This window comes from Fulmarus glacialis, unplaced genomic scaffold (assembly GCF_000690835.1).
Source record: "Fulmarus glacialis isolate BGI_N327 unplaced genomic scaffold, ASM69083v1 scaffold30315, whole genome shotgun sequence".
NCBI lineage: Eukaryota > Metazoa > Chordata > Aves > Procellariiformes > Procellariidae > Fulmarus > Fulmarus glacialis.
The window spans coordinates 35,827-57,268 of NW_009211660.1; the positions used below are offsets into that span (position 1 = coordinate 35,827).

At 37.3% G+C, this 21,442-nt stretch overlaps 1 protein-coding gene across 1 annotated transcript in view; it reads left to right on the forward strand.

Annotated features, from left to right (window-relative positions):
- The window catches only part of KCNK2 (potassium channel, subfamily K, member 2), a 78,337-nt gene that overhangs the window by 35,381 nt on the left and 21,514 nt on the right, over positions 1-21,442 (forward strand). Inside the window, exons 4-5 of the mRNA XM_009577627.1 lie at positions 14,756-14,916; positions 17,960-18,146. Coding sequence (XP_009575922.1) covers positions 14,756-14,916; positions 17,960-18,146 — 348 coding nt within the window. The remainder of the gene's footprint in view (positions 1-14,755; positions 14,917-17,959; positions 18,147-21,442) is intronic.

Below are 21,442 nucleotides of genomic sequence, written 5' to 3' on the forward strand. Positions count from 1 at the left end.
TTGTACGACATAGCTGAGGCACACAATGTAGTTTTCAGCTGAAGAGGGCTGCACTGAAAAGCTCTATGCCAGCTTCTGTTAAACACAGATTCTCCACTGCAGACATCAGATTTATAATTTTTTTTTTTTTTTTTCCCCCAGTTCTACTGATATATGAAAATGAGCATCTGGAGACTATTGTTCAGGATAGAAGAGGTAGCATCAAGTGGCTTAGTCATATGCAGTAGATTTTTTTTAAGATGTGCAGGGAAAGAATTGTGGTATATAGAGCCAGTTACTCTCTCTGTAGTATTGAATACACTTATTTCCAGTTCACAGTATGTTCTTTGCCTGGAGAAGAGTTGGGAGGGGCATTACCTATTTTGAGATGGTTAAATGTATAGTTAAAATGGTTCTAACTTCCTTTTTTTGTCAATACACATCTGAAAATATACTTAATCTCAAAGGTAGATTATTTTTCTAGAGATATCGCTGGAAAATTTTTATACTATTCTTGTAGTTGATTTGCATTTTTAATTGGCAAAAATCTTCTCAAGATAAGGAAGGTGATTCATGTGTTTCATGATCAACATCTTATGATGTCCAAGTACTTAAGCATCTCATCAGAATATGTAACTTGAAATTTCACTTCCAAAACTCTGTGTCCAGTACATGTTTTTTTGAGGGTTCTAATGCACAAACGCTGAGGATTCCGATTTTTAAAATTTGATTCCTCTTTTTTACTTCAAGAGATATGAGACTGGTGCTTTGTGTGCAAACTCATGATTTGGTCTGTTTTCACTGTTGTCTGCATGTATTTCTAACCTCTATGTGTGGATCCTGAAGGCAGAAGTGTTCAAAGCTTAGTCTTAATATCTTTTTGGAAGGGCATTTCTTCTTTACTTAAATAAATACACCAATAGGCATTCATAAAAATAACTGTTACTGTATTTCTAGAGCACTTTGATTTAGTATGAGCTAATGTCTGGAGCAGTTTTCTTGAAGTGAGGAACAAGGAAAGGCACATCTGTTGCACCTAATTAATTTTTTTGTGTGTGTATGCTACCTGAATATAACTGAAGACACAGAAGGAATAGAATATTATTATGTAGAATCTTTGTATATTCTCTGCGTTTCCTGAGTGTGGCTGCTTGTAAGTCCTATTCTACTTATTTTCATAATGGCTATTCCAATTAGACACCGCTTTGGATCATTCAGCTCTACTTCTATGGCTTCCTCTAGAAGGCATATATAACCATTTTATTCTAGTAGAAAAAATTTGGGAACAGTATTTCTTTTAATAATAAGTTTCATCTGTAGGCATTTCATTAAGCATTTATTTTTGTTCAAAACTTTTTATCTATTTTGACCCTCTGAACTGTAGAACTAAGTGTAAATTAAATTTACATAGAATTGTTTAGAAAAAATATTTCTAGTCTGATCATTCATAATTTTAATGTATTTTAACGTGTGTAGCACTGTAGTATTTAACTATCAATTAACCTAAATTGCCAACGGTTCCATCTGGAAGAACTGTTATTGCCATTCATTCACTTGTAATTCTTACTGTATGGGATGTTCCCCTTTTTTTGCGTGGTGGCAATACACTTTTGTTATGCTCCGAATACTAAAGTACTATTTTAAAGTGATTTCAGGAACTATGGTATGGAAAACCCTTAGGTCCCAGAGTTTCATCCTTTTGATTGGAGCTAATGTATGTTGGATCACAGAAACGCATGCAGTTAATTTTGTGGCCTTATTTGGGGGGGAAGATAGTATGTGGTGTGTAAGTTCTTTTGCCTTCAACTTTGACACCTGGGATGCAGTAAGGATTTCATTAATGTCTTAGTCACCGGTTGATAGCCTAAAGATATTTTTTTTGGTGTGGAAAAATTTAAAATGCCAGATGATAAATATCATAACATTTGTACATGATCACTTAAAGAAGGGAATCAAAAGACTTACAGTAATGAATCCCACCGAGTCTTTAGGCATATTGACTAGACCTATGATACTTTAGCTTTCATCTATTCGTGGTCTGTTTGTGTGTAAACATCAGAATTCATTTGATGGTTCTTTTTCTACCAAGAGTCAGAGCTATGCTGAAAAAACCAAAATGGCAACAAACAATTTGTTTCCCATTTTTGTGTCGACAGATGAAGCTGTGAGATACCAAACTGACACAGATTGCTCTTACAAATATTTCTGGTCCCAGAAAAGAAGTCCTGGTTAAAGTTAGATAAAAATCTTTAGGCTTCAGTTTATGATAGCTTAATTACTTGCTGCAAAATTAATCATTATAATCGGAGGATTATGGTGTTCTCTTGAATGAATAGTGTCCAGTAGAATCACACATTTGTAGTGTAAACTAATTTAGGCTTTATGAGTGGGATTTTTTTTTTTTAAACATTAACTGTTTTCCCAGTTATCTTCCCAGTTAGGTTCCATTCTGGTTGCTTGAGGAAAATGAGATCCTGTAAGCAAAAGCAGCTGGAGTTACAAAATGTTTTGAGTAGTAATCTTTCTGTGATAATTCCATATAAATTAAATAGGAGACAATGTGCTTTGTTTACATATTTGGACACAAACTAGCTACTCTAATTTCCTTGTTCAAGTTGAATATAAAGAAGGTAATATGGGTTGGGGAAAGTATGTTTTACTTTTTTTGTTTTCTCTGTTTGTGATTGTTACGCAGGCTTCTGAAAAATTAGCTGTTATTATTTGCCAAAAAACTTGAAGAAACTTATTTGCAGTATTTGGCTTCTTATAAACCCTTCAACATAGACAATCTTGGTTATGTACCTATGATTTTCAGGATCATATATTCCTAAATAAAAACGGAAACCTTTGGAGGGGGTAGACAAAAGTACGATGAGTAATACTCTTGTATTAACCTGGACTCTTAATGTCTGGGTTTTCACATTGTCCCATCAGGGTGGTATGTGAAATAAGCACAAATACCTGTTAGGATGGAAATGCTTACAAACAACAATTTAGTAAATATTTGTGTGAACAAAAGCTATATACGTAAACGTCGTAAGTGTCTTAAAAGTCCAAAAGAATAGAAACATGCTTAAACTTAATACCAGTTCAGATCTTCAAAGCCAGTTTATGAACACTGCTGCAGAATATTTGTAAAAAAACCTTCTAAATATTTTCTGGCAAAAGTTGTTTTCTGTGTGAAAGGGCAAAATGCATTTTAAGAAAATGAGTGCAGATTTATTTCGCTATACAGGATTTTTTCCTGAAATGTAGCCTAGGGAATTTTAAATTCCATGCATATTTGCTATGTCAAACTGGAGTGACTAACACGGAATTCACAGCAGCTAAAACATTGATGAAACTTTCCCAAAAAAAGATGAGTTTGAGCTACTATTTGCTTATTTCTGGTAGTAATGGAGAAGTAGTGGCCTTTAGTGAAGCTAATTAACACACGTTCTCTTCTGCAATGCATTTCAGAGTCCTATAATAACAATAGAAAAATTTATATCAATATATGCTATCTGCTAAAATACTATTAAGAATATTACTCTTCTTACTTCCATCTTACTCTTTTAGTTTTTAAGGTTGAATAAGGGCACGGGGTATACTTTAATTAATGTATACTTTAATTAATTCTCAAACCAGGAATAGTCCTATTTAGAAGTCATTAAGATTTACTGTCCTTAGCTTGTATAACTGCTGTGCGGTCCCTATCTCTATATGCTTTCATGTTGTATGGGAAGAGAAACAATATTTTATTCAGGAAAAGGTTTTCCTTGTCTTTCAGTTCAAAGAGATATCATGCTTTTGATGAAAAGGGAGCTGTTGCTTTTGCAAGATGTACTGACACTTAAAGGAGAGACAGACAAAAAAGTAAATTGATGCTTCTGTGTTTTAAAACTGGCATACGGGTGAAGATGTTTGTTCAAAGTAGGAACTAGATCAAACCTGAATCCATTAAACCTAAAACTTTTATTTATATTGAAAGACACCAAAGGTGATGCTCTTTCCTTTTCCGACTCCATTTTACTGTTTGGTAGTGGTAATGCAACCCAGGACTTCGTTTGCTTCTGGTGTCTTTCCTGAGTCATCGTTTGCTTTCGTGTGGGCTGTCAGACACCAAAGGATGGAGAAACCAAAGGGCTTGACCCTGCAGGGTGTGAAATGCCCTCAAGTAGTTTAGATTTAAATAGGATAGCAGGCTGATAGTCTCCACAAGGATCCAAGGCTGGGGAATACCTGGAGGCCTTTTGGGAAGGCCGGGGAAGAGACAGGTCGTGCCGAGTGCCTCACAACCATGACGGAGAGGAACGCTAAATGTTTGAGCTGATGATCTGAGCTTTTAGATGTCAAATTCTCAAGTTATTTTCCTTTTGATTTTCCCTTTGCTTAATAAAGAAATAATTTTTTTACTCTTAGTTTACTCTTAGTTGATGTGCTTTGTCTAACTGAGACTGTAATTCACACCTCATTTCAGGAGACTATACATAACCCACAGTCCAAGCAAGACTCCGAGTGGTGTTTATAGAGTCAGATGGCTTAGTCTGCACTAACTTAGCTATTCGTATTCCAGCTCAGGGCTTTGGAGGGTAGGAGAAGAAGTGAAATAATGTTTGAGAAATATCTTTACATGTGGTTTATTTTTATATGTATTTATTTTAGTGTTTCTTTTCCCCCTGTGAACAGAAACGCAAGATTGTATAAATTTAAGACCTTTAGCTGAAAGCCTTATTCTCTGTCTCATGAAGTGTTCTGTCCTATTTTGAATTATTTTCCTATGTGCAGGTGAGGATTTCTGAAAGATTCCTTTCTGTAAAAGAAAAATCTTAGCCTATGTATTTAAAAGTAAGGTGTGAAGGAAATGATTGCTCATGATTTTGCTACTCGCTGAAACTCCTGTCTGCTGTGAATCACACTGGCTTCTTTCAAAAGCAAGCTGGGCATGTAAACCCAAAACATTTCAGAGTACTTAAAGCACAGACTTTGGAATTTATTTTGCACTGCCTGACAATAATCTTTTTAATGGCTTTACAGCATGCACAGAGACAATTTTATATTCAATTACTGCTCTGTTAGGAACTTTTGGTTAGAATCACAAACTCTTATGAGGAACTTATCTTTATTCTTTTCTATAGATCCCCATCTTTAGACTGCTCTCTTTGCCAAAGAGTCAAGTGAAAATCTCCAGTGTGATAGCTCACTAAGTGCCTTGGGTGAAGACATGGGGTTGTACTGAGGGTTGGTAGGACGTTGGTGAGCCACAGAGTCCTCATCTGCCACTGCCTGTTGCTGAAGCACTCGCACTGCAGGGGAAAAACCCACACACCTGCATAGTTTTAAGTCACTGAAAATTGAAAACTGTGGAAGCAGAAATTAATTCTTGCTCCTTTGAAGGATTTTAAATATTTTTGCAGTCTTGTAATTGCACTTTCTTCAATTGCTTGGGTAATGACATTATAACAAAAGATTTTTGATATATAGTGTGAAATTCTGGGAAATTAAAGAGCTGGTGACAGCATGATTTCCAGGATTGATTTCTGCCACATCACGACAGTGTTGAAAAGCAATTGAAAATCTGTTAAGAATTTAATGTGACAAAGTGTATGTGTTTGTTCATCTTTGCAGGTGTATATGCTGACAGAATGAGTATGCTTTCAGGTATTTAAATGTTACCTGAATAGAGATAAATTTAAACATTTTTAAGGTTAAGCATGTTTACTTGCTTTGCTGAATCAAGAATATAACACATAAGTAGCTAGAAGCCAAAATGTGAAGTCAGTAGAAGTTATTTATGCATGGTCGTTCGTTTTTTCTTTTTTTAAGTTTCCATGTTAGTCCTAATTGTAAAGATTGCTCCAGGAAAAAAAAGAAAAATGAGGAATAGGGGAATGACCTCACACTTTCAGATACTTGATGATGAGCCTCACTGACAAAAAATTCTCTCATTTTCTTTTAGAAGAAGATGATACTATGAATAAAAATCTTTAGAGCTTTTTCTTCTAGAAACTTGGTAGTGTTTTTTCTTTTTTTAACCTTAACTCTTTTGAGGAAATTGTGTTTCTTAATATGCTGGTATATGTCAGGACTAACTGCATCAAGAGGCATTTTTTTAGTAATAAAATACTCAGCTATTTGACATTATGTGCAAAATAATGTGTGTGTGTATATATATGCATATATATTCTCTTGAAGAGCCCTCCTTCCTACCTGCCTGCCTGAGATTAAGCAATTGTATAGTCAGATAAATATGTGCAATGAAGGAGGTTCTCTTTCCTGGCAGTCTCCTTGCCTCCCACCTCCCCTGGACTGCTGTCTCTTCCCCAGAACTTCCCTGCTTATCTCTGATTCAGGGTAAATGATCTGGATATATGGGCTGTGTATGTGTAGCTTATAGGCAAGAATAGATACAGGACATACAGAAAAAACTGATGAGGCAAAATATTTGCATTTTTGAACACTGATGTGGTGAGAGGTCTCTTAAGGTGAAATAGGGTGCATGAAGAAAAGTTTAAAGCCACGAAGAAAATTGTAGCTGAACTAATAGGTCAAGGTAGCCGCATTCATTTTGGCCAGTTGTGTCAGCTTAACAGGATCTGAGGTCTGAGTCTGCTGATTGTAGAATGATGGCATTTTTAGTTCTTGTTTTAAATCTGTGACTTCACGGAAACCAGGGTGCATTTACAGAATACCTGTGCTGGCACAGAACATGTTTCACAAGAGAAACTGGATGTCCTCGCTTCTGGGAATAGCAGTGCTCCCAGAAAGGGCAAGTGCTGGAGACTTGACGTATTTTAGCTGTTCACGTCTTATTTGTTGCTGTAAGTCTGCCATAGTCCTTAATTTGCTAACACTTTTGCTACATTTTATTATTTGTAGGGAAGGCAGAAACATGTACAGGCAGGGTATGGTTTAACTTTGCTGGAAAGCATGTGGATTGCTTTGTGCTTGGGATGGAGGGGCCAGCAAGAGCTTGCTTTACCCAGCACCAAGAATAGCTTTATTTGTAAAACAAAAAACCAAACCTGTTTCTTCAATTACTTATAGGGAACAAAAGGGAAAGAAAGCCCCCAAACTCCAGAAAAAAACTATTTCGGATCTCCATTAAAGTCACAGTGTCAGAAAAATTGTTCATAGATTGTTTTTGTCAGTACGTCTAAAATTCACGATTCTTGTTTTTCTGTGGATCACCTGTTTCAATGTATTTTATCTACACATTGATATTGTTCATGACTTTGGGGCAGAACAAGTGTCACTTTGTCACATCTGATACATGTTTACACTTGATAAGAATATGTGGGTAGTAAAAGTTTCATGATATTGTGAACTATTAACTTTTTACTTCAAAGTACATTATGTTTTTGCTAGCTGTGTTAGCCAGCAAACATTTTGCTGGGATCTTGCTCCCATGGAGCAATCTCACTTAAAGGAAAAAAGCAAGTGGGAGTTTTTGGGTTTTGGAGCTGGTTCAGTTTTGCTAGAATAAGAATTAGAGGTAAAATGAATGCAAGCAATAACAACAAAACAAATAACTGAAAAAGGGACAGAAGTCCTACTACTGATGAGAAGTAGATACTCTTCACTGGGCAAAGTGACAGCTGAATGAAATGAAGAACCTGTACTGGGAGGCAGAGCTATCTGAATTGATGTTTAAGCTTTTAAAAGCCTTTTAACTATTATTACCCAGTTCCTTGAGAAATTGCCTTAGCAACTGAATGTGAGTTACTGAGTACTGCAACAGCTTCTGTACCCATACAGAGATTTTCCTTACAATGCTCCTTTACCTCTCCAGCACAGCACTTTGACTTGAAGGAAACTTATTTTCTATGAATATTTATAGCTGTTCTTTTAAAAGGAGTTTTATTGATTTGATTACTGCTCCCACAGAACACAGATGAAAAGAAACCACTGAAACGAGATCAGCCCCTGTCTTGTCAATTCTTGAATATTACACATTTTATTAATGTCAGTTTAGGTTTTCCTGTTATTATTCATGCTTGAAAAAGAGAAGTTATACCTTATGGTAATTGAGAGGGTTTTTTTAAATAAAATGTCTTTTTTCAGGCTTAGGCCAGAACATTATAACCTTCAAAATAATATATTGACATTTCTGTGACACAGAATTATGGATTAGTGCTAAAAACCAGAATTTTGTAGGTTGGAATCCAGATAATACCAAAGGGAGTGCTGTGCTGAGCCACGATACTAAGTAAATAGCAGTACTTTGTGACAACATCATTCCCAAATCACTGACTAGAACTAGTAAGAGAATTGGCTTCTAGAAACTATAGTGACTAGTAGGGAAATTACGCCAAACTTCTGTAAAGCAGAGATTTTCAGTTTCATAGCAGAGCGCAGTTTAAAACAGAGGTACCTTCACCTCTTTGTTATTGCACAGGGCACTTCCTTCAGCAAGATTCATGCAGCAATTTCATCAATTGCATGTACAGAGAAGTATTTAACTTTTAAAATGGAAGAATTAACTTGGAGGAGGAGCATTAGCTGCATGCCCATAACGGGATCCATAGGCAACAGCTTGTGAGCAATGGCTGTAAGATATAGTTATAGTACGTGCATGTGTGAAAGAATTCATGTATATATGTAACACAGAAATATTGTGCTTTTACTGCAAGGGTCTTCATATTCGATTCATCCAAGTATTCAGATTTGCAAATAGTCTTTGTCTTTATTTAGCCTTCAAATTCTCTTGCACTGTGTTCAGGAATATATGTGAGTGCGCACGTGCATGTGTGTGTGCCCTGACAGAAGGGGGGTCCATAGATTTTGTAAGTATTCACAACAGATTTCTGTGTGGCCTCAAACAAACTTGACTGAGGTTCTTTGAGGACTTTAGATGCCAAACTTTCCCTAGTCAAGGATCAATGTAATGTGATTGCATAGTCCTCAGCCACAGATTTGGTGTGAGTTACAGACCTAAATGATGTACAGAATTTTGGACTTTCCTTCCCTCTGTGCTTCAGTTGCCTATTTGTAAAAAGGGGAATAGGAATTTTCTAGCTACTTAGCAATATTGGGAGGACAGTCACATGGAAGACTGAAAATGCCCTTATACTGTTACTAACCAAAGCCATAAAATCCCATGAAGTATTTATTTGTAAATATATATGTATGTGACACAAGTATACGCAAGTATATCAAACTTTGGAGTATAGTACAGAGTTAAGAAGAGGAAAGGAAAGGGGATCAGTGTAAAAGTGCAGATGTTTCCACACAGTGAACACAAACATGCAAGTTTTACTATTTCTGCAGCGTGTGCAGAGTTTTCAGCATAGCCAGTATGGGTTACATATACTGCTTTTTTGTTTAATGATTATGTCCAGACCATTATTTATGCTAAAAGGGATATCTGAATAAGTGCATATCTTTGCTTTGGCACTGATGGGCAGGCATGTATTTAAATGCTAATCTCCTAAGCCCAAATGGTAATCCAAAGGGAAAAATCATCTTAGCTACTAGAAATTCAGCAAGGTACCTTTCATAAAGATTTCGTCAGATAGCTCCTCAGGGCCTTGAAAAAGCATCTTTTGATCTCTTAAAATCAATTTGACATTCAGTATCAAAACACACGTATGCCCTTTGAAAAAGGTAATCACTGCAATAGAGCTGCCTAGTCAGGGTGGATGTGAACCTATGGCAATACCCCTGACAGTTGGGCACAGCGTCCAGGGGCTGAAGGCGAGGGCATGGCAGCCAGTTCCCCTGGCTCCGGCCTCGTGGGATTCAGCAGCAAGGAGCTCGGCCTTTTCTCTGAGTCTACGCAATCTTCTCAGTATCAAGTTTCTTCTCAGTATCAAGTTTCTGTAATCCATTTTTGTGTAATTAAGGGTGTGCGTGTTCACCAAGTCATTTATCTTTCAGTATTGAACTGTTTCATCAATTGCCCACATATCCAAACCTACAGCTGAGAGCAGTTTCTCCTACCTCAAAATATATATGACATTATTTCGGTATAATTTTCACTTTGTTTGCTACCTGATGAATGATGTCTTGTGTAATCTGAGGTATGTCAAAAACAGTGAGAAAACATTTACTGGTGTTTGAATCTACATTTTCTTGTTTGGAAAGAAAATGTTTCAAACCTTCCCCAGACCTTTCAATCCCACTTGAGCTATTTTATATAAATGAATCATAAGTGGTGACACTCTTTTCCAGTCAATTTTGCAAGTAAAATCTAGTCCTAGTACTCTCAAAAGCACCTATAATCTCTCACATGAGAAATTCTTAATTGCAGCCAGCTAGTTTCAGTAGATGCCCTGCTTTGTCTAGGAATTTTCTGTGAAAATATATTCATTTGGAGTCTTTATTCTTCTAACTCTGCTTTGAAAATGTGGATCTAAAAGAGCTTTCTGAAAGACTGAGATACCAGTTAACTAGAAAGCAAAGGGATCTTTTTCTCTACTTAAAACAGAAATTAGATTATTTTTTAAAAATTAGTAGCCAATCTTCCTTTTTATGAAGGTTTGAATGCAAAGACAGTCTCATGTCTCATCTGAACAAAAGTGTCTTGTCAATTGTATAAGAATTTCTAGCATTTCAAACTTTTCCATATTTGCAATATAACCTATTGTTTGTCATGGGGTGAAGAAAAACCCAACTAGAAATTGAAACTTCCAACGTTGTTTTGCTCAAAAGCAGTAATATATTTGTAGTTATCAAAGTTACTAATTTCTACTCAATAGCAAATCTGTTTCAGGTGGAAAAGTTAGACACTTTCATGCTCAAACAAGTACGTCCAAAAAAGGGGGCATGAAAATAAAAAATAATTCCTATAAAGTCTCTTGGGTTCTTTCTTTTCATTTAGTGTGCCCTTGCTTCGGACTCTATAGCTGACCAAAGGGAATGAGGTTCCCCTTGAATCTGATTGCAATCTTGGAGGCTGTAAGGGCTTCGGAGCCGAAACCATGGAATATGTTATTTTGTTGAATGGAGCAATTGGTTACAATCTATTTACAATGGCCTTTTATTCTAAATTCACTCGGGTTACTGGAAGCTCCTTCTAAAATGCATTTCTTGTCCACAGCTGCTTGTCAGAGAGAACATACTCTAAATGCACAAAGTTCTTTGGGCATTAAAGGCATGCTAAGCATTTAGTAAGGCATGAAAGGGATTTGGTGAAACTAGGAGGCAGATTGTGCTCCTGGTTATGAAAGTGAAGTGAGGGGGTGCATTGGGGAAGGACAGTCTGAAAATGGTACTGACATTCTCTTGGGTGAAACTGATCCCATTCTGCAAGTTAAATTTTGTGCTCTGTACTGTTCATTACAGACAGTGCTGGTTAAAAGCTCTTTGAGGGAAACTTTCCAATGAATTTAGCAAGTTTAAATCGAGTGCTTAGCTATTTTCCATGTTCAAAACCAAGTGTATTGGTTGTAATGGGGAACCAACTGGTTCTAGGAACTATCCATTTAGTATAACCAGAGGAAGAGGAAAAACTGCATGGGACTGAAGAAGCGAAGGGTAACCGAGGTACTGAGGCTGCCCGTTAGGATTACGGTGTGTGCCATCCCCATCTCCCCTAGGCAGGCAGCTCAGAGGGAGGGCAGAGGCAGCAGAGAGCGTGGTGTGATACGGCTGATTCCGCGAGGTTTCTCAGTGAGCAAGGCAGTTGTAGACAGACTTTGTGCCGGCCTCTGGAGCAGAAGTGGAAACTCTTGAAGCGACGACCCCGTGCCAGGGAGCTGCTGCAGCGGTGCCAGGCATCCCTGCCCTGCGCGTGGAGAACAGCTGTGTGGTACGCGGGGATATGTGGTGGCATTCCCGTGGCTGTGTGCTCCTCTCCAACCACGTTGCCTGAAATGAAGTTTCCCTTTGGTTTTACCTAGCAGCAGGATTCTTCTGATTTTTTTTTTTTTTCCTTCAAAGAAAAGAATAATACTTTTCTGAGACAAACCCCTCAGGAATTACATCAACCATATGAAATATAAATACATTTTCTCTCCCATTGCATAAATGATGGATTAGCTTTTCACTGGAGAAACTGAGAGTAGGATGTAAGGACAATTTGTGTAACTCGCGACGTAGGCTGTGGTGTACTGTTATGAAACATGACACTGTAGGAGATATGATTAATGTGTGATGGACACCCCTTGGTAGATCAGTTCATTAAAGTACATGTCATAACATGAGAGTGCCCTGGTTTGTATTATGTGCAGTGAGCATCTGGACAGAGATAAACTACTACCTGTTGGAGTATTATTTTACCCAGTAATGGGTGAGATTTTTTTTTAAAGTATAATTAATAATACAAGACCTTCTTTGTCGTTTATGGAAGAAAAGCATTTGTCATTTTTCAGGATGAAAAGCAAGAATTTGCGAGTGTAGAAGTGAGGTACCATCCTTTTCTTGAGCAAGATATGACTCTGATTTAGGGAGGAGAATATACAGAGCTGAACGTGAACTTCTTGTCCTCATACAGATTAGCAGCAGATGAGAAGTATGCCGCAGCAGCAATTGTCTCTGTAATAGCTGTGGGATGCATGGAAAATGCCAGTTTGCTTTATGAAGCTAACAGAGTAAAACTGCCTGCTTGGCATGTGCTTCACTGGGCTGGTATTTTGTCACCATTACAAGACACCACTTTTGTAGAGCAAGCGAATACAGTTCTTAAACCAAAAAAGGGAGAACGATTTCCAAATCCCTTAGCTGAAATTTTGTGTATCTGGTGTATCCAGACCCCTGATTCTGAATTGCATTAAGACCCCTCAGGAATTACACCCTGGCAACTGTTCAAGCTCTTGTTGATGCATAAACAGGCACAGTTAGGAAAACAGAGTGGCTGGGATCTGTTTGTCCCTTTTTGGTTGGTGATGAGCTAATTTTATTTTAAAACTCAAGGGTCTTTTCTGCTTGGTGCATGAAGGGACAGAGTGAACTCAGCAGAGCTGAAATTTCCTGAATTATTATAATCAGTAATTTTAGCCCTGGCTCTGGGTTAGGGAAGGATACTAGGTTGGACTAAAGGCGCTGTGACTTTATTCCACTTGCCTGAGACAGACTTTTTTTATTATATTAGTGCAGGGAAAACTTACGAAGTTGGAGGACTCAGTGACCTGTAATTGATGATGTTTCCTGTAATTTTGTCATTGACAGAGTTTATTAGTCATGATTTGGGGAAAATAGGAATTTTTAACTTTTTTTTTTGTATCTAAGTGAACTCTATCAACATTGCATTTATTGTTTGCACAATTACTATCTGGTAACAGATATTAGGGCAAAATATCTAGGAGTAAAATACAGTCCTGGTGTGATTTTCTTTTTCTTTAATGAAGTTGAGTGAGGGGCAGATTTGTTTCCTGTGTACTGAAAGGAAAAAGTAGTTTTGACACAGCTTTGGTGTAGCTTACCTACAGGAGAGCAGAACCAAAAGTTAAGATAATAGGTTTCCAAAGAAAATCTATATTTATGTTAAAACAACATGCTCAAAATAGTTAAATAAAAATTCTGATAAATTGGTAAGCTATTCATTAAATGCGCTTTCCATTATGGAAGCTTACAGTCATTGTGCATAAATACTAAGCTATTTTAAAAAGAAAGCTGACATTGCAAGTTCTCAAAGATAAAATTTGTCTATCAGCTTTTTCACATGAAAATTGGATTTTCATTGAAGGATTTTTGTGTATATGAAAAGCATCTCTTTTAATATTTAATTAAGACACTGGGAAACAAGTTTCTCAATTACTTGCTAAAATGTTTTGCTTTTTATTTACAAGTTATTTTTTCCTACAAAAAGGTAACTTTTTTTAAAAAGGCTTTTGTTTAATTTCTTCATGGAAAATAAGACTTGTTCTGACAAAAGGCCTTTTCCCCCTGCCCTCCTCCCAGCAAAATAAGTCTTTTTCCTTCAAAGCATACATTGTGCTAAAAAATGAAACAATGTCAAAAATGCTGGGGTGTTACTACAACCGCCCCACTGCTCCCTCAAAACATTGAGTGATCTTTTGGAGGAAAAAAACTTGAATTAAAACTGAGGACTGATGCTCATGAAACTTGTCCGTAGGGTTCTGCTGACCTTGGGCAAATTATTAAAATGCCAGTCCTGGGAGATGCATCTGAGGCATTTCACAGATGCTAGGGCCTGTGCTCTTTGTATTCCAGTTTCTCCAGTTTTAAGTGGACCAGCAGCAATCGAACTATCACAGGCATATCAAGGTGCTCTTTTACACAAGCCAGTGAAGACTAAATGATTTCCACTTTCAAATGGACAGAGCCGTGAACTGTAAACTGTTTCCCTAAGCTTTGTTTGCAACACTGAAAGAACCGAAGTGTTTAATAATGAAGAGTAAGCAGTCCCATTTATCCTAGCAATGCCTGTTTTGCTCATCCAAGTGGCTTTTTTTCAGGCTGCTTCGCTTTGAAACACAGCACATCTGAAGGAAAATTGTATCTTGTTTACAAGTACTGCAGCCTGCCAATTACAAGTCCAGTAATAGACATTTCCAGGTAGCAAAGGCTAAGGCATATCTTAACCAATTGGTATTAACTACATGTAGTAGATGAGAAAAGCTGTCATTTATTTAAATAATAATAAAAAAAAATATTTTTAGTGGGAGAGTTTTTCCTCTCCATAGTATATATACAATATATATAAAAAAAAAAAAGGTGACTTGTGCAGCAATTTAATTTTAGCTCAGAGGATTATATGAGCTACACTTTCATTTGATTTTTCACAATGTTTGCTGTGTCATAACCTAGTAGGACCTGTTTGCAAACTGTCCTTTTAAAATGTGTAATGTAATATATGTAACTTCTTAAACATCTCAAGTTGTTTGCAATTTAGGCTTTGGAAACATCTCCCCACGCACACAAGGTGGAAAGATATTCTGTATCATCTATGCCTTATTGGGAATTCCTCTGTTTGGTTTTCTGTTGGCTGGTGTTGGAGATCAACTAGGGACGATTTTTGGAAAAGGAATTGCCAAAGTAGAAGATACCTTTGTTGTGAGTATGCTGACTGCCTCGTTTGTTCTTCATGCTGCTCGTTGTTCTGAAGTTAACAAGTGAAATGAAAAGTCTGAAAAACAGGGTATAGCTCATCACTGAAACCAGATGTCTAGCAAAAGGTAGGAAGAACTTTGCAAAGTCTGAATACGTTACCAACATTGTTAATTGAGAATTGGCTGAAGCCAAACATTTTCTACAATAATTATGGTTGGGAAGAGGAACAAGATCCAAAACATTTTATTTTTGCTTTGCTCTTATACTCCTAAGCTTGCTGTGATGGTTACCTTTAAAGGTTGTCGTCTAGATTGTGGTAGGAAATCACTGACTCGGAGAGATGGAAGAGTAGAGCTGTAGGGGTAACGTGGGCAAATTATTGCTGCTGCTTTGAGTTGATTCACAGAAGACCTTTGGTGTCTGAGCTAAATTCACAAGTCTTAAAATCTCTACTCAGATGCCCTCATACCAGAGGAAATGCTTACAATCTGTAGGCATCTACATTTCCAGATTTACGGGACTGTAGGTGGCTAAAGCTTTGGGCATTCACAGAAGCCGGGCAGCCTAAATGGTACAGAGCCTGTTGGTGCTTCCCTGACATGGGACTCCTCTTTGTGGTCTCCTCACTAGGCTGTAGGATGTATTTGCAGCCTCTTCTGCTGAACTGCTTAGCACAGCCTGGAGGTTCATGCCCTTCATGTTCTTTGGCTACCGATCTTTAATTATTCGTGCAAAGCGGCACAGCTTCAGTAGAGGAAGAGACCTGTCAAACAGACTAGAAGCTTGTGCAGATACTAATAAAGTTGAGTCATAGCCAGTCCTTAACAACCAAATGCTTTGAATTCTAGCAGAGGAACTTCATTTACTTAACTTAGTCTCTGTTTCACACACAGAAAAGTTTATTAAGGTTGTATTTTACTAGTGCAGTTATTAAAAATGTATTTACTGAGATTTTTGAAGCATAGAATAAATGGCATAATGAAACTTAATAAAATTAATTATTTAGGTGTTTTACTAAACTTTAATAAAAGCTTGAAAGCTTTTTAAGAAAAGGCAGGTATTTTTAACTTTGAAACATCAGTTCAAGTCCAGACAAGTTACTGGTAAATAACATCCATTTCTATTGAGATTTGCCTAAAAAAGGCAAGAACATTCCATAGGAACATTTTGTTTTTATCCTTTCTGGTTTTTATCACTGAATTTTATTTTTTGCTTAAAAGTACAAAAGATTTGAGACCAATCTGTGTGTCTCAGCCTGTTGCTCGTAGGGATAATAGTTTTCTTTTTTTTTGTAATGGGCGTATCCCTACAGCAAAAATGCCCCAACATAAAAAGCAGCATCTTGCCCGCTTTTGTCAATCTCTGAATGAAAACACTGATCTATGTGTTGCAGTCTGGAACACTCCCTTGTTCTGTTTACTAGTTCTCCGAAAGAAGAACTGGGAGACGCTGATGGGTCAGAGCAGGGAATTTCATGTTGCCATAACTGAAACTACTACTGTGATTTGGGTTACAAAAGCTGGACTTTGGTCATGCTGACTGTAAAACATAGTTTCCATTGGCACTAAACTTAAATACAAGAAAACATGTATCGTGAACAGTCTGATTTCATTTTTGGTCTCCTTTTGTGAAAGTTTTCAGTTTTGTGCAATCCCTTGCTTGCTTTAAGTTGAACCAACATGCTTTGGATGGATGGAAAACTGCACTGAGAGGAAAATAGTCAAACTGGCAGGGCTCATCAAATGGGACTTTGCAGTGGTCTGTTCTAGCTTTGCTACTGTTAAATTTCATTAATAGTTCACACAACAGATAAAGGACTTTGTTCATTAAATCTACAAATTATCTCAAGATGGGGAGAACTAAAAGTTGGAGGACAGAATTAGAATTCAAAATGATCCTGAAAATTTTGAGAAGCAGTCTGAATGTATAGGATTCAATTCAAGACGGACAAATTCAAAGTACTTTTTGAAGGAATAATAAAATACACAATTACATCTCAGGAAATGGTTGTCTAGGTGCAATTTTGTAGAAATGTTCTGAGGACTCCAGGGGCTCATAAGATAACATGGGTTGGTGTCATACTGCTGTGAAAAAGCATACATCATAGTTAGAAGTATAAATAGGAGTGTAAATAAATAAATAGATAAAGTGTAAGAAAGGATCCTTCCATTCTATTTTGTGATTTTTTTTTATATCTAGTTTTGAGTACAACACCTAATGAAACGTGGATTAGTTGGTTGGAGCCAAGGGATAGCAACGAGAATGGACGGGTGAAGAAAGACTGGAAGAAATGAATTTATTTGGTCTAAAGAATATATGACTGAAAGAAAACACCTGTAAAAGTTTGCTGGAAAGAGCAAAGTAGTAATTTCTTTGTTTGCCTCCTATAAGACCATAAATAATAGACTTAAACTCAAGGAGATGAGATGCAAGTTAAGCCTTAGGAAAACTTTCTGATGACAAGAACAGTTAAGCATGATCACATATTGCCTGGCCAGTAATGTACCTGCAGTGGCTTAGTTGGGTTGTTTTTGTCTTGGGGCAGGTTTGGAAGAGGTGGTGTCTCCCTTCCAGATCTATTTTCTGTGGTTCTGTTTAGCGAGTTGCTTGATTAGAGAGAACTGTATGGTTAAAATTCACCTTTTTAATGCAGTTATTTGTGAATGCACAAAAGTAGAGACATCGCAGGTGCAAGCACTACTTGAAGCTCACTCAAATATCTAGCCCCCACTGAAAAATTTAGCATGATCAGTTGTTAATATTAATGAATGCTACACATGCCACTCACCCAGATCACAAACCTGGCTGCAATGAAGAGTCCAGCCCTGCTCTGGATTTCCTGCTAGCAAGTGTTTCCTAGGGTGGTTATGTTTGCTTTGAAAACCCTTTCAAAATAAAACCCTGCTTTGATTTTCCTGTTTGTTTGAGAATTATGACGCACTGTCCTCTTGAGCAATGTAGCGCTCACGGTGGGTGATAGGCGCTTATGTACAGCGGCACAGTTTTATTAACGATGGGTTTCCTCTCTTTTCCCTTCCCTTTCCAGAAATGGAATGTGAGTCAGACAAAGATTCGCATAATTTCAACAATAATATTCATACTGTTTGGCTGCGTGCTGTTTGTTGCTCTTCCTGCAGTTATATTCAAGCACATAGAAGGCTGGAACACACTAGATGCAATTTACTTTGTGGTTATCACTTTAACTACCATTGGATTTGGTGACTATGTTGCAGGTAAGATTTTCTCATAACTCTCTATCTTATAATATTTTGCACAGTCATATATGTTCTGGATTTTTGTATTATTCTGGGAGAGACACACGTCTGTTGTGGTGCCTCTCTACCCTTTATCATTCTTGCGTCAGTGCACATGAGGGGGCCTGCCCTCATCTTGGATCACGTGGCAGGCTAGAGACAGGAGGTGGGACAGTGAAATGCATGATGCCTGTCTCTGCTTACTCCATTTTTTCTTCTCCTGTACTGTTAAAAGATGCCTTACTTAATTTTTAGGTAGATTTTTTTTCTTACAGATTGAGTGAAGTGCAAGAATTAATACAGTATTTTAGTCTGCTGAATATATTTTTTTCAGCTGGAGTCGCTTAAAATGTCTCACCCTGTGAAGTTATAGCTTTTGTGTGCATCTCTTTCTTTCAAAGTGTTGTTCCAGAGCTCTGTTTCTGCCATTGGGATGCCTCTACTGCTGTTGGATCCTCTTCTGTGCTTTCTTTCTTTCGTTTGCTATGTGTGCATTTGTCCATGTGCATTTTGTAATGTAAGGAGAAGGTTTAGCACAACCCATAGATAACGTGTCCAACTTTTATGGTTCTGGATTGGTTGCAAATAACTTTGACAAACTGAGCGAAAAAAAGCTTGGGCCAGTTCTCTGCGTCAACTTCTTTCTTGAAAAGGTGTTAAAAGTGTTAGACCACTTCTCAGAATAGGATTGAGTAAGTATATGTTGTCTGTGTTGAGGAAGTGTGTTGGTCCAAGTCAGTGATGTGTTGAGATAAGGATTAGAAATTCAGAGCTTTGTGCTCTGAGTCCGAGTCTTGCTTTCTTCAGCCTGATCTCATGCTTCTCCTGATGCAGCACCATCATCTCTCTCTTTCGTGAGATACCTCTCTCCCACCCCTGAACTCTGTGCAAGGGAGAGGTAGCTGAGAAAGGTAGCCGAGAAGGGCAGCAGTGCTGGGCTGCTGTCAGTGAGCTACCCTGCTGGAGGGAGGTGTTTCTAGTAGACATCCACATGGTGTGGGCTCCTCCCGTGTCCCATCTGTAGCCACGGCTGTTGCATGAGTCCAAGTGCACCAAGGTGAGGGTCTCAGGTTGGGTAGCTGCTCCCAGAGACTTGCAGGCCTGCCTGAAGTTTGCCTTGATGGCAGGAATGTGACTGGTCTTGTTGCTGACAAAAGTTTTTCAGGTTGGTGAAGTCCCACAGAGACTTCTGAAGCGTCTGAGCTGTTTGGCATATTCATAAATGATCTGGGTAGAATGGGGGGAAATTTAGTTAGTGTTGAAGATACTAAGTTATGTTTAAAAAATGAAGGCTATGTGAGAAGTTGCCAAAGATTCTTACAAATTATAGAACTGGGCTGTAAAATGGCAAATTAAATTTATTTGGACTTTTACATAGTTTTTTGTGATGTTTCCGTATTTCTTTTGAATGTGTCTCACTGATTTCTCTCTTAAAACATATTGTTTTTCTTATTTCCATTTTTGTCTTCAGGAATTTGTGATTCTGGTCAGATTCTAACTAGAACCAAATAAAAAATTTATGCTGTTTCCAAGCCAAAAGTCTGGATGTTTTAGACTTTTGTTCCTGAGGGCTATGTCTATGTCAGGGAATAAAAATAATAGTGTATAAAGGCCTGGTTATATTTACTGTAAAGCATTATGTGAAATGGCCCACTTGGCTCTAACTAGAACACTGAGTACATTCATCATTACTCTCATTATAAATTTCCACGGATTTTTCTATTTGTAGACCACTTGATATAATAATTTGTTCCTACATCATGTCTGTTTTTTAATTTTACCAGGAAACACTTTCTCTTTCTACAGAATGTCCTTGAATTACATCGTTCTATAGCTTATGGCCTTTTATGGTTCACTTTTTTTTTTTTTATTTTAAAGTTCCACTGTAAATGCGTGAGTCAAAATGTCATGAATGTTTTCTATTTTCTTTTAGAGTAGCATGCACAAGACTTGTATTTGTACTGTAATATGTTATTGACTTAAAGTTTCAGTGTGTGGGAATTGGATTTGTACGTGCAGAGATGACGCTCAAGAGAACAGGGTTAGATGACTATATCTCCATCATAACTGGGAGGTTAACATTGCCACTGGACTGTATTTTGTCAGAGATGAAGTTGACAATATTATCATCTTTGTGTGGTCTAACATACTCAGTTTATGGCAGATGATTTGAAGGATTTTTTCAAAAAGGTCCGTTTGTTTTCTTGTCATGCCAGTACATAATTGTCTAATTAAATACAAATTCTGAAAAACAGCTAAGGTGTTCATTGACTGTGCTTTGCATTGTGGAAGCTTACAGTCATTGGTGTGCATAAATACTAAGCTATTTGTAGAAAACTGACATTGCAAGTTCTCGATAGAGCTGATGATAAAATTTGTCTTAAGGGCTAGGCTTCCTTATTAATTTTGAGGAAGTATGCAGAATCTTTTGCACGCTAACAAATTAGTAAGTTGTCTTTATGATTTTTTAGTTTGCTTGTTTTTCTTTTTAGGTAAGTCATAACTACCATGCAGACACTAAGGGCTGTTGATATTTTTGTGGTAGGCTTCATCTAGAACACTCTCTCCTTGAAGTTTAGGAAAGCTGAGTGCCATAAACAGAGGCAAAACAAGCATGTAGAGTTAAGGCATGTAATGCTGTATAAGGCTGTGGGAGAGGTTGTCATGATAGAATATGGGTGTTGCGTCTGAAACTGTGGCTTTAGAGCATGGCGTTCTTGGTTCTGGTTTGTCACGATGAGGCATGCAGCAGGCAGAATGACGCTTCAGTCCACTTAGTGCCTAGATGGCAATGCGTTTGGAAAAAAACTCACACTGGCATTAATTTATTCCTTTTTCTGTTTTTTTCCTGACCCGAAAGGCATGTTTCTTAAATAATACTTAGAGTGAAAATTACCTTCTTCCACTCAGAATTATAGTCAAATCTAAAGCAGAGCGGTGGGCAATGATACTCCAATTTGCAATTATACTGAAGTGAACTCTTTTAGCAATAAAAATAAAATTGGCAATTCTTGTAGCATATTGGAGGTCTATGGGATATTTCATGATTATTTGTCAGTTTTGGCTCATAAAGTTCCCTCAAAAATCCAAAATTCCTAAATATTTGAAAACTTCCAAATATTCTGGTAATTTTTTTCTAGGAACTATCATCCCAGAGGAAAAAAACCTAAGTTTGCAAGCCCTACCTACAAATGTCATGGTTGTGATAACATGTGTATTGGGGTTAAAAGAAACATTTCTTACAATATCTGTCATTTTTCACTAACATGGAACTC